The sequence below is a fragment of the Falco rusticolus genome, chromosome 7, assembly GCF_015220075.1.
Source record: "Falco rusticolus isolate bFalRus1 chromosome 7, bFalRus1.pri, whole genome shotgun sequence".
NCBI lineage: Eukaryota > Metazoa > Chordata > Aves > Falconiformes > Falconidae > Falco > Falco rusticolus.
In genome coordinates, this window is record NC_051193.1 from 50028282 (window position 1) to 50041187 (window position 12906).

At 41.7% G+C, this 12906-nt stretch overlaps 1 protein-coding gene across 3 annotated transcripts in view; it reads left to right on the plus strand.

Annotated features, from left to right (window-relative positions):
* MIDEAS (mitotic deacetylase associated SANT domain protein) overlaps window positions 1-12906 on the plus strand; it is a 54979-nt gene that overhangs the window by 27873 nt on the left and 14200 nt on the right. For all 3 annotated transcript variants that reach the window (XM_037395418.1, XM_037395417.1, XM_037395416.1), the window contains 4 exons: window positions 2236-3928; window positions 9544-9861; window positions 10828-11173; window positions 11641-11707. In XM_037395418.1, the coding sequence (XP_037251315.1) occupies window positions 2471-3928; window positions 9544-9861; window positions 10828-11173; window positions 11641-11707 (2189 nt within the window). In that variant the 5' untranslated portion in view covers window positions 2236-2470. The remainder of the gene's footprint in view (window positions 1-2235; window positions 3929-9543; window positions 9862-10827; window positions 11174-11640; window positions 11708-12906) is intronic.

Here is a 12906-nt window from a genome sequence, read left to right on the forward strand (position 1 = left end):
GGGGTGTTTGTTTGGTTTGGTGGTGTTTTGTTTTGGTTGGTTGGTTTGGTCATTTACAAGGGTTGAAAACAAGGACTCCTGGAATTGTATCCCAGCTTTTGGGCAGTTATTGTTGTGATCTTCCTCACAGTGTAGAATATCTACAGCAGAGCTGCTAAAAGTTGTCTGGCAGGTTTATATTTGATCTAGTGTTAATGTCTTCTGATATACAAGAAAAATTTGCATTGTTTTCATCAGAATCATGTGACTGATGAATACAAAAGCACAGAAGCATCAGTAGAAGGAAAACTGTTACAAGATGGTCTGGTTTGGAGAGAAAAGTAGCTTGTGATGATTTCAGAAGGTAAGCTAGTGTCAGAAACCACTGTTAGCAGTATATACTTCAGTTATTGTGGTTTAGCTGTTATCTCTGTTACTCTCTCCTTGATTTTTACAGCACTGCCACATATATAACATTAATACTTCTGAAAGGCACATAGCAACCTTTCCACCTCTATGTTTTTGCTACCAGGGACCTAGTTTACTGCTGTAGGATGTTTTTTCCTCTTCTAGTGAAGTTTTGAAATAGGAAAAACTTACTTTATGACATCCTTATTTGTGTACTAGTTGCAGTTTAGGGAGAATTTTCCATCTCACGTGTCCATAATTTCTTCTAGAGTTATTTTCATCCTGTTGAGAGAGGACTGGAAAATGAGCTGAAACATTGTGCTCACAGGAGTGAGGCCCTTGTGATACGGGGTGGCAGAGGTCCACAATTTCTAGCCAAGACGAAGAGGGGAGGGAGTGTGGGGGGAACAGCTATGTAACAGCCTGAGGAAGTGAGTCACTTTCGCTCTGAAACACAGGCCCATGGTTCCAGTAGCACTGAAGCCAAACCTGGCCTCTGAGGTGGAAGTTGCGTAAGTTAATTTGAATTCTTTGTCTTTTCCTCCTCCTCATGCTCCCAACCCCACCTCGGTATTAAAATCCGCACTGTAGCCAAATCCATTCAGAGGAGGTTACAGGTTACAGGACTTCAGTGTGCTGTAATGCTTTTGTTTTATTATTTTTCATTTTATAGAGAGAGAGAAGTGACTTGCAGGTTTTATTGGAGGGAATGTGTGTGTTAATCTTACCTGCTTCGCTCAAGAGAAATTTGGTTTTATAGCAATAAAAGTAGGTGTTTAACAATTTACTAAAATCTTTCTGAAATACATTGGCAGTGTGGTTTGAAGTGGAAGAGAGCATAGTAATAGGGACTTCTACTAAAACTCAAGTTATTACACATTAGTTTACTTTTAAATTCATGTAAATTCTTAAACTTTTTAAAAGGTTTTAGGTCCTAATAGAAACAATGGTGTATGTGTTAATACATTAGGCTTTAATCCTGCAAACTAGGCTTTTAAAGCCTAAGTTTGTGGATAACTTTTTCTGTGGAAGAGTAGGGTAGAGTTGTCCTAGATTGCCTGTTCTGGAAAGGCTTTCTCCTATTATGTTTGTAGCTTTACACTAACAGATATTTGCTGGTGCCCTGGAGCAGCTGTAACAATCTGCCTGCACTACTTTTCCATGAGTGTGACCTGAGCAGGAGCAGTTGTTTTCAGCTGTTGAAGAAAGCATCTGAGAGGGCAACAGGTTGAACAGGCCCTGTCTTCAGTGCTTGGATGCTTGGTGGCAGTTCTTAATTGGAAAGGAACTGTAATGTTTGGGTTAAGGGGTGTGAACGATGGGCTGCTGCTGCCTGATCCTTTCCTTCACAACACTGAATTCAGCATCTTGCTACGTGTTTGGCTGCAGCTATCATGTACATGTGTGTGTTTTAAATGTCTTTGGGAAATGCGGCCTGAGACGTTATTTTTCTTTTATTGGCAAGTCACGAGCGTTTTTTTTTGTGTTGTGTTTTTGAGTTCAGATTAAAAACAGATTATTCTGGCTACAGGAAGCCATAGAAGTAATTGGCCAGATGAGAGGGAGTTCAAAAGAAAAACCTTCGGGATGAGCTCGAGTGATTAGTCAGAAGTCTGCGTGCAGTTGGGAGTTGCATCATGCAAATACAGTGTGATATCTGTTTTGTAAACTAAGTTGTTTTGTTTTACATGCTTCTAGCAGGTCAGTTCTATTATTTCTTACACATGTTATCCTGATCTTTGTTTCCATGGGAAATGGGACAGACATATGCATTGTTGCTTATCGCGTGAGAGTTTGTATACCAGTTATATCTTTTGATGAATCATTGCAGTTGCTTCTCTGTTTCAGGACCTGTAACTGAGTGGACCCTACTGACTTCTGAACCACAAAGGGTAAGAGTGAAAAGAAGTGAGAGAAGCACACAAAGAAAAAGGAAGTGGATGCACTTTCATCTGGACTTCTTTCCTGCCCTTTATTACTAGAACTGAATGGAAAAGAGAAACTTCCGTGCCTTTCCTCCCCCAGCCTCAGGGATGGGTGGATTGTAAATACAGTGCGTGCAGCTGGGAGAATAAACTGAACCATGAATCTTCAAGCTCAGCAAAAGTCTTCAAGCAAAAGGACTGGAAAACGAATTGCCTATTTTAATGACCAGGAAATAAATGTGTCATCAAAAGAACCACAGCAGCAGCTTAAGGAAGGACAGTTCTATGGTCATGGAGGGAATATACCTGTCTCCCAAACTATGGAGATGTCTCATGCAGGAGGATTAACAAGTGCCCCCAACAATGTTGCTTTGATGAACTCTGTTTACAATCAAGATAGGGGAGAATCAATGATGATGTCCCAGACGGTAACAGCTGTCAAATGGCAGAATTCACTAATGGGAAACCGGTTGCCAGAGAGGGGTGACAGCCACTGGCAGTCTCCACCTTCGATGTGGAACCACAGTATGGTTTTTGCGGGCAACCCAAAAGGGCCCCACTCCAATGCTGGTGCCCCAGGCTTCTATGGCCACCCAGAAGCCCTTAAAAGAAATCAAGAGAAAGGAGTGTTTGTGTCACAGCTTGACTTGTATGGAGATGCTGTCCAGCAGATGATGTCCCAGAAGGCTCAGCTGGAACAGCAAGCCCTGGTTAGGCAGCAAGCTCAGATGAATTCTTTTCATCAGATGCAGAAGCAGCAGCAGCAGAATCAAAGTCTGCCGTTACAGTCTTTCCAACTAGCATTTGGTCACCAAGGCCAAAAGCAGGGTCTTCCTGAATTATTACATGTCTTTCAAGAAGCTCCAGCTTCTTCCAGTCCAGCATTTACCGCCCAACAGAAACAGCAAGCTCTTCCCCAGCTACAACTGTTTGAAAATTTTTATCCTCAACAGCAGCAGCAGCAACAGGCTGCCACACAAGCCTTTGGTCTGCAGCAAACAACTTCCATAGCACAGCCTCATGTGGCAGCAGCAGCACCTCAGCATCACATGATGGCACACCAGTTTCAGCAAACGGAGAGGAACCAGGAGCTATTCAAGGCTCTAACAGAGCAGAACCAACCGACGGTGCTACCTCAGACCCAGATTCCCTTTCCAAGAAGGTCACGGAGACTCTCCAAAGAAGGTGTCCTGCTGACATCTACAGGAGAAGTGCTGGCTTCCAAGCAGACAGAAGAACAACCTAGCAATTTATTTCTGCATCACTGGCAAACACATCAGCAAGAAGTTCCATTACAGCAGCCACCTGAATCACTGGCCCACAACAAAAGTAGCTATTCACACCCCAAGAGAATAGATCTGGGCCAGAAGGATGTCCTGGTCAACAGTGAGCTGTGCCAGATGGAAACAGGCAGGGAAGCCACAGGCCAGAATGGTAGAGATGGGGAGAAACAGGCAGCAGCAGCTGAAGAAACCACTCAGAGAACTAATGATTTTCAGGGTGTCAGAGGTGGTGTAATCCAGAGTACACGGCGGAGACGGCGTGTTTCCCAAGAAGCCAATTTGTTAACTTTGGCCCAAAAAGCTGTTGAGCTGGCTTCTCTTCAAAATGTAAAGGTAAGGTATACATCCTTACCAGTATGTTTTGGATGACAAAATAGGGCTGAAATGAAGTGAACCTATGGACATATGCAGGATAGGATGGTATCTTGATGCAAGAACTTTTGTAGTGGTGCAAGGGCAGCTCTGGAGTGGTGGCATGTAAATTCAGCTTCTGTAATTCATAAATGCGGGAGAACAGACACCTCCTAGTGCAGTGAAACCACCTAAGGACAGTTTTATTTCACTAATACTGAATGTGATTTTAGCTCAGGGCTTCAAAGTATGGACATTTGCAGCTTAAGCCTTAAACTGATCAGGAATTTAGAGACAAGTATAAGCGGTTCACTTGGTGTCTTTTTACCAATGTAACATTATCCTTCTTTTATATTAAAAGACTACTGCTCACCTGCTGGTTTCTCAGTTTTAGCCATTGAGGTGTTTCTAAACTGTGCTATCTAAAAATTACGTAAGTTACATGTTCAGTATTTCCCAAATATTAAAAGCCTGAGGAAGCCTCACTTACATGAAGAACTTGTACCAAACATAACAAAGGTTGATCAGGTATCCTGTTTCTGGGAATGACCTGCAGCAAATGTTAAAGAGATTGGTAACCTGAGGACAAAGTCTGCCTGTAGATGTTCTGTAGGGCTTGATGGGGTAGAAATTAGGGTTGGCTGATTAGGTAGTTGGCTACTTTTATCCTTTTGGTGTCCCGTCAATCTAAACTGAACAGTATGTGTTCCATATGGCCAGATGACAACGTTCAATATTAATTAGCCTAGGGGAGGCAAGTGGTGAGATTTTTGCAGTTGGGTGAGGATTTCTTGAGGGCTTTTCTTAAGGTTTTCTTTCAGTTGTGGTTTGAGTAATCTTTCATTGAGTGTGTCTCATGAAAAGTAAAGATACACTTTTCTTCAGAAGCCTTGTTGCTAGAGGCTGTTGAAATACAGGTGTTAGAGCATGAGCTACTTTTGCCTACGGTTTCCCCACCTGAGTTGCTGTCCAGTTAGACAACAAAGGGAAGGTAATTTTATTCCCTCTGTTTCCCTTGTCGTAATTTTTTTTTCCTAGTCTGTCTGTGGCCATTTTTTTCTCATCCCTTCCTTAGATGGATGGGTTATTTGAGTGAAAGAACTGAACTAATAAACAATGAGGCAACTATCCATAGCCTGCTCCATCTCTTGTACAGCAGACAGCAACCAGTGACTGTTGGCGCTGTCTTCAATTTTTTTTTGCTCTAATTCCAGTTGAACAAGCAGATTTGATAAAAAATGAGTAGTAGTTAGCAACGTGAGCTATTTGATCGTACTCTCCCAGCCATTGTATGGTTTTATTGCAGGAAGGTCTATGATTCACATTCTAGTCTGATCACCAACACAGTGGCAAGAAAAAGCTAATAAATCATCTAGGAAAAGGCCCTGAGAGGTGAAGCAAGAAACTGGCCGTTTGCAGGCATGCCTGTTTGCAGCTTGATTTGTAATGTAAAGACCCATCAGAAAAGTGTTTTGACAGATGCTCTTTTGTTCTTTGCAGTTATGCAAGCAGCTTGTTTGCTTCTATGATGGCTCTAGCAGAACTCCTCTTTATGTTTAGATCTCTTCAGGCTTTCAGGATGAGGTTTTGAAAGATGTTAAAGCTCTTACCTGAGATCTGATGGATTTTACATCTTTCAAGGGGTTGGATATCACGTGAGGGAGAAAAATGAAACATGTTTAGCAGAGGAGAGTGGTCTGCTTCTCTTACCAGTGTCTTTCTGTTATAAAAAACCTAGAAAGTTCTCTAGCGGAAGTTATGTGGAAAGCTTGTAAGAAGGCCATAGGATTAAATTAGTGATGAAAGAAGATGTGTTCATAATTTGAACCAGATGGTTTAACATTGCAACGTAGGTGTGTGTACCTTATACAAAACATTATTTTCAACAGCAGTAGTTGTCTCTACAGGTAGTGTCACAACTGATGCTTTGCACCACAACTGCCCATCTTACTGTGCCTGCCTTTTTCGGGAGGTGGAAGCTTACTGCTGCTTACAGGCCATAGCAAATTCTCAACTCTTTGTTTTATGGTTTCATTTCACATGTAACTGTTGTATGCAAAAAGGCAGTGTAATTTGTTTTCTTTAACAGTGCAGAAAACTTATCTCAGATCTGAAATGGTAGTCTTAAGGTTGCCTGGATTTAAATATTCCTTCATGGAAGGTTGGCAGAGGTTTTAATTACCTGGGCTCTTTCCCCTGGCACAGGACAAGGCACTAGCTGCAGACAAAAGAAAAAAAGAAATTGCAGTTCTGAACTTACCTCCTCCATGGACAAGCTTCAGTTTGACTGCAAAGAGAAGCTGCCTTTACTGTTAGCAAGGTGATGCAGAATGATGGCAGAAAGCACTGTACAGGCAGGTACTTCTAGAAGGGTGGTGGGGTTTCTTGTCTGATCACAGCAGTGACCTTGGAACAGCTCTTCCAGCTATTGCAATTGAGTTTTGTCTGTGAATTCTAAATTTTTTTAGAAACTGCTTGAAGGATAGAAAGGATCAATGCCAAAAAGACTGATGGGTTTCTGTGGGTGTTCTGGAGGACTCTTGATCACTAGTTCATCCTTCAATATTTATGCAAGAGTCTAAGTGGAAGTGCAACAAGTTGTACTTACTGGAGTTATCCAGCAGCCCTCCTGCTTTAAATTCAGCAACAGAAATGCTGAGTTAGCTGAAAATCCCCTAGCAGTTCTACAAATGAAAGTCCTGTCACTTGTTCAGTGACTTCTTTCTCTTAACTGTTTGATTATGCTCAGAGGTAAGCAAACTATTTAGGGATCTGGAGCAAATAGCTTAATTCCAAAATCAGTTGTGTCCTCTCTTGGTAAACCTTAGGTATGTGTGATCTTTCATGACCAGAAAAGCCCTGGTGTAGACCAGAGCATCTTTAAGAGTGTCTCGATTGCTTATATTAAGTCCTCAGTGGTGCCTTCTCTCTGTCTTTACAACTATTCAGGTCTCCTCCTTCCTCATTTTTCTTGAATTTCTCTCCCATCATCAAGGAAGGAGAGTCCTTGCTGGTTACCTCCTAATCTTGAAAATAAAAGGAACATGGTTAACTGATCATTCATCCAGAGAAATGTGATATATTTTGTGTGACTAGCTGTCATAATTTCCTCCTTGTGGTCAGGAAATTAGTTCATGTCTCTTGACCTACAGAGATCTGTGTAGCACACAGGACATATCCGAGGTTTGTAGATTGGTCAGAATTGGTGCTCGTTCATGTATTTGTATTGTCATTACGTGTTTGATTGCTGTTAGCCTCCCAGATACCCAGAAAGTATGCCACAGTGCTTGCACTAGTAACAGCTACGTCAGGAGGGAAAAAAGTAACCTGATTAAACCCAAGACTTTTCTTGGCAGCGATCTAGATGTAGTATGAATGCACTGCTCTGAGCAGTGGTGCAAAACTATTGACTATGGATCTTACCGCCAGAAGGTGATCCCAAAGCTTTCCCAGATGTTTAACTAGGCTTCAGTAATGAAGGTGATAACAGGATAAATTTCCCTGATGAACGGAGGCCCATGTATGTCAGCATAAGCCGTATGTGAGCTGCTTTTTCAGGTATGGGCACAACTAGTCGAAGTTGGTATTGGTTTCCATCACCTGTTTATATGTTGGGAAAGGCATCCTTGTTAGTCTCTTTCCTGAAGTAGTGGAGGGAAGCTACAAAAATTTGCAAGAGCCCCTTACTATCTAGAGGTAGTGGTGTGTAGTGACATATCTGTCAGCATGATGAATGCCCTCCAAACACAAAACTGATAGTCTCATGGGGAAATACAGGTGCATGTCACCAACCTGGAGTGAAGGGAGGTCCTCGAGAGCTCATTCATGCCTTCTGCAGTGCAATCTGGAGCAGCTGATGACAATTGTGAGTCTTCAGTTGTGTGTTCCATCATTGTGTGTGGTGAGGGCAGGTATCTCCAGTCTCTGTGAAGAAGCAGTCAGACTTCTAAACTGAAGTATCGCTTCCAGGACAAACCTTTCAGTGCACACTTAGCCTTAGTCTAATAAAAGGTCTTGGAAGGAGGCAGTCCTAAATCTTCTTAGTGTGATTGATTTTATTTGCTCGAGCTTAGCACATAGCTTTTTCTTGAAGGCTTAGTGTTTCAGAGTGGACCTGTTTACTTATGAAAGTAATAAAAGTTACCAGGAGTCTCGGAGAGAGGCCAGAGCACTTAACTCCAGGCTCTGACGCATCTTGTGACAATACAGTTTTGCTTCCCTCAATATAAATATAGTATCAAAGTGGGACTTGAGTCTCATGTCCTTCTAGCTATCATGGGTTGGCTCTTTGAGGGCCAGCTGGAGTGTGTTCTCTCGCTCATCAGTAAAACCAGCTTTCTTGATCTATGACCACAGTGAAATGACTAGGGATGTGTCTGCATCCTGAGGATGGAACCTGCTTAGGCTAGCTTTTTAATCAGGATTAGGTATTCTTAATGGCACACAATAGGTTCTTTTTGAGGACTTTGGTAAATATCCTCAAAATTTTGGAAGTCTAGCTTGGAGGCTCTTGTCATACCTGAGAGATGGCATGCCTTAGTTTCCACCTACAAAACACAGATGTTCAGGTAGATTCCTCAGTAGATTGTGGCTCTGACAGAGGATGAGTTTACATACTTAATCCTATCCAAAGTCTTTCGAAACAGAGCGTCAGGAGAGAAGTTCTGAAACACCAAAAGGAGCATCTTCTACAGCTTCTAGATTGCACTTCATAAGACCTGAAGAAGACTTTTTACATCCCTGAAGAAAGGTGTTTTTAAAAGTTTAACATCTGGCTTCTAAGTGAGCTGGCAACTGCTTTTGAATTGAGAGCGGAATGAATATGTGGATAGTCATTTGAGGGACTAGAACTCACTGATGTGACAGTGCCTGAAACCATTTGGTATTACAGTACCCATGTGTTTATTCAGTAACTCGCCCTCCGTTCCCATCTCCTTGGAGCTCAATTTTCTAGAGTTTCCATGAGTAAAAGAAAGCAGAGACACGGAAGCTGTCTTTGCAAGAAGTGCACACTTGCAGTTAGGCCTTGTTGATTCTGCTGAGCAAAAGTCCTTCAGGCTCAAGCCTGGTTAGACAACAAACCTGAAAGGCTCCAGTTATAATAAGGAAAGTTGCTTCTGTTGTGTATATTGGAAAAAATGCAGCAAAAAAGCTAGCTCTGTTTTTTTGTATGAGAGATTTAATTAAGATTATCATGGTTTGGTCTTTCCTGGAATGGAGGTCCAATCTTTGAAATTAATAACCTGCAGCTTTTGATCGTTACTAAAACTAAAGAACATTTGTTGGAAGTTATATGGCAGGGCACAAAAAAATTATCTGGAGAATAATATGTCAAACCCTAGGTAGTGAAGTGATACTGAAGAGTGATTTATACAAAGATTCTAGCAGTTGAGACTTCAGTCAGTCCTAAAGTAATCCTAAGAAATCTTGGTAACGCTTTTGTGAAGTATGCTTTTTTTTCCTCCAGTAAGACTTTTTCAAACCCATTTCAGCTTGGAAATTGCATTGAGAAACTTGATATACACCGAAGGTGAGATATTCTCTGATTTATTATGTAAGTACTACAGGACTTCTAAGGAATCTATTTGTCTTCTCAGGAACTGGATACTTCAGAAGAGAAGAAGACTATGCACATGGCTCCAGGACCTACAGCTGCAAAAAGTGTTGTGGAATTTGCCAGTTCTTCACCAGCTCCCAAAAGAGCCCGGGAAGATAACAGCCTTGTGCCTCTTATCATTCCTGTGTCTGTGCCAGTGAGAAAAATTGACTTGCAGAGCCTTGGAAAGGAAAAGTCTGAGGATGGAAAACTCCAGAGAGGCCAAACAAACGATCGAGCTCCTTGTGAACGCAAGCCTTCTGTGATAGTCACTCGGAGGCGATCTAATCGTAATACTAACATGGAAACCTCAAATCAGGTATGGATAGACTAAGAAATCAAGGGTGAACCAAATCTGTTAGATTTAATAACATAGTTTTTATCCATTAGCTCTTCTATTGAATATCAGGGCTTGAACTTGGAATGGATGTAGTCTGGGTACTGTGAATTGTTTTCATCATAATATTGCCATATATGTGGGTATCACTGGCTTTTCATGACCTATAGCTAATGCTAGTACAACAAAGCATTGCCCCACTACTAAATAGTGAATAAAGTCAGATGGTCAATAACACTAGAATAAATTGCTGTCCAAGTAAAGACAGCTTTCTCCAGACATACACAGATAATAATAAATAAACTCTGAGTAGTGCACATATCTCTGTATATGAATAAAATACAAAGTGAAGATTTATTCTCAAGCAATTGAAATCTATTACTGAGGTTCTGAAGGTCAGCAACTTGAGTGTTCCCCTTCAGTGGGATGCTGTTGAGTCAGGTTTTGCTTTTCAGGGTTTTTTTTGTCTTTTGTATTCAGGAGTACAATAGAATGTTCAGATAAGAAAGAAATTACAGGCATCTGAGGCAGTTTCTTAGGCATTTAATTTCTTGACCATCTAAGACAATATTGTCTTCTGTTCTCTTATTGCTGTTTGGTGTCACCTTGTCTCTGTACCAGGTTTCTGCTACACTTTTATGTCCTTTTTTTAAAGCTACCGTGAGGTCATTCTCTTTCCAACCAAAGGCTGAACTGGACATATGTGTAGTTCTTGTAAAATATAACTCATAAGCACTCAGAGCTAGTGTTGCTACCTAATAGTTCCTGTGGCCATTCCATTCCCCATCTTCTTCCTCCCTCATTCCCTTTGTGCTAATTGTTGAGACACCCTCTGACTGTCCTGTCCAGATTTTGAGCTGCCACAAAGGGATGTTTTAATCTCACTCAAGTTTTTCAAATTTCCTGAGATTTTTAAATGAAATTAAGTATGTAATTTTTTTCTAATAGCATGAAGATGCTGTTCCAAAGGATGAAGCAGAGGGCTTTGCCCGGAAACCAAAGCAGCGGCCAAGGCCTGAGCCCCTCTTCATACCACCAAAAGCTGGCACCTTTATTGCACCACCTGTTTATTCTAACATTACTCCATATCAGAGCCACTTAAGGTCGCCTGTCCGTCTGGCAGATCATCCTTCGGATAGGAACTTTGAGCTACCTCCTTACACTCCTCCGCCAATTCTCAGTCCTGTGAGAGAAGGATCTGGGCTATATTTTAATGCTATCCTCTCTTCAAGTGGTCATTCAGTTCCACCTCCCATGACTCCTAAAAGTGCTCACAGAACTCTTCTTAGATCAAGTAAGTTCCGCTTTATGCTTCCTTTCGTGGTTAATTTATGATTAGGAGCTGTGGAGTGATAGGAGGAAGATCATGACTTTAGGAAGTGTGGTTATGTGGAAATGGGACAACTCCATCATAGTCTGGGGAGCTAGGATGGGGGAAATGCGATATTGCTTCCATCTGGGCATACATGTCAAGATGCATTTCCAAGTAATCTGCAACACCCCCTACTGACGTTCTTAGGAATGGAAAAGCCAGTTTCTCTGTAATAGATTGTCATTATCTTGAACCAAGGGGCAGTAAATAGTTATTACTGAGATGTAGATGGTGACTGGAAGGTATGTTCTTGGTTATCTTAAACTCCCTTAGTGTATAGCTACATAGCTATCCAGCTCTCAAAAAAGGATTAGATTTACAAGCTGTGTGAAGAGTGTATCTCAAATGTGAAGATGAGCTGTCTGAGCAGTTCTTTCTTTTCCTTGCAGATAGTTCAGAAGTTACCCCTCCTGTTCTTACAGTAGTGGGGGAAGCCACCCCAGTCAGCATTGAACCGTAAGTACCCAGTAGATTCTTAGCCTGGTAGTAAATGCGCTTCCTTTCTTCCTCCTAAACCTTCGAGCTGCTCCCTGTACAGTTGATGTATCTATTAGAAACATTAAAGCAGTTCCTATCAGTGACTCAAAATATAAATTGTCTTCATAAAAATTATTCAATAAGGTAGATAAAATTTATATGGGCAAACGCACCTTGTAATTCTGGTGATACTAACTGCTCTCTGTTAGTGCCCATCTGTCTCTGGGCTGAAATACTGTTTGTCAGCTAAAGGGGAATATGTCCTGTTTTGTTGTATACAAACACTTCTTTGTATGCTGTATGTTTGTTTCAGAGTAGGGAAATAATGCTCCTTTAGAGGAAGGCCAAAATGCAGTATGGAAAAATGTAGTTAGCTCTCACATTAACTGGCCTGATTGCAGATTATCCATGTGGTTATTAGCTGCGGCATAACTGTGAACATGACTTTGCTCCCTCGTGGGCTAGCTCGGTCTGAAAGCACTACAACTCGCTGCATACAGTGTGTGTGACCTGAGCTAATAAGCCTCATTAGTCTTTTTTAGCTGGCTGTATGCTGGGAAAGCTCAGTCATATGCGGACCCAGCAGCACCAGGGAACAGAGTTTGGAGATACTGAAGCTGAAGTTGTAAGCTTAGGCTTGGCGCCAGTCCTGTTAAACGTAAGCAGAGTAGCAAATGTCTCTGCACAGCCCTTGCAGACCCTCTGGGAGTGTTATCAGCTCAAGTTCGGTGCTGTGGAACTACAACAAGATAATTCCAATTCATTCTTATACTTAGGTTAGTGAACTCTTGCGAAACCTAAACGTGGAGATGCATGGCATGGAAACACCCATATGGCATAAAACCGCCCACACGGCTCTGCATTGCTGACTGTGCAGGCAGGAACCTGCTCTGACTTGGCAGTGTATCCTGTAACATTGGAGATGTTTAACTCAAACTCTCCCCAGAGAAATACTAGATTTTTTTACTTTTTCTTTCAAAATGGCTTGTATTTTAAAAATCGAATGGAGCGTTTGCTGCCAATATATTTTTTTCTCACCCTTTTTCCATTTTTACCGTCCTGTTTGAAGCTGTTCTATGCACTTTTGACAGCAGGCTGTCCTGAGGAAATTTTCAATGGTGAATGAACCCAGATTATTCTTTTGTCACCTTTGCAGATCCCTTCTAGACTGAGCCCAT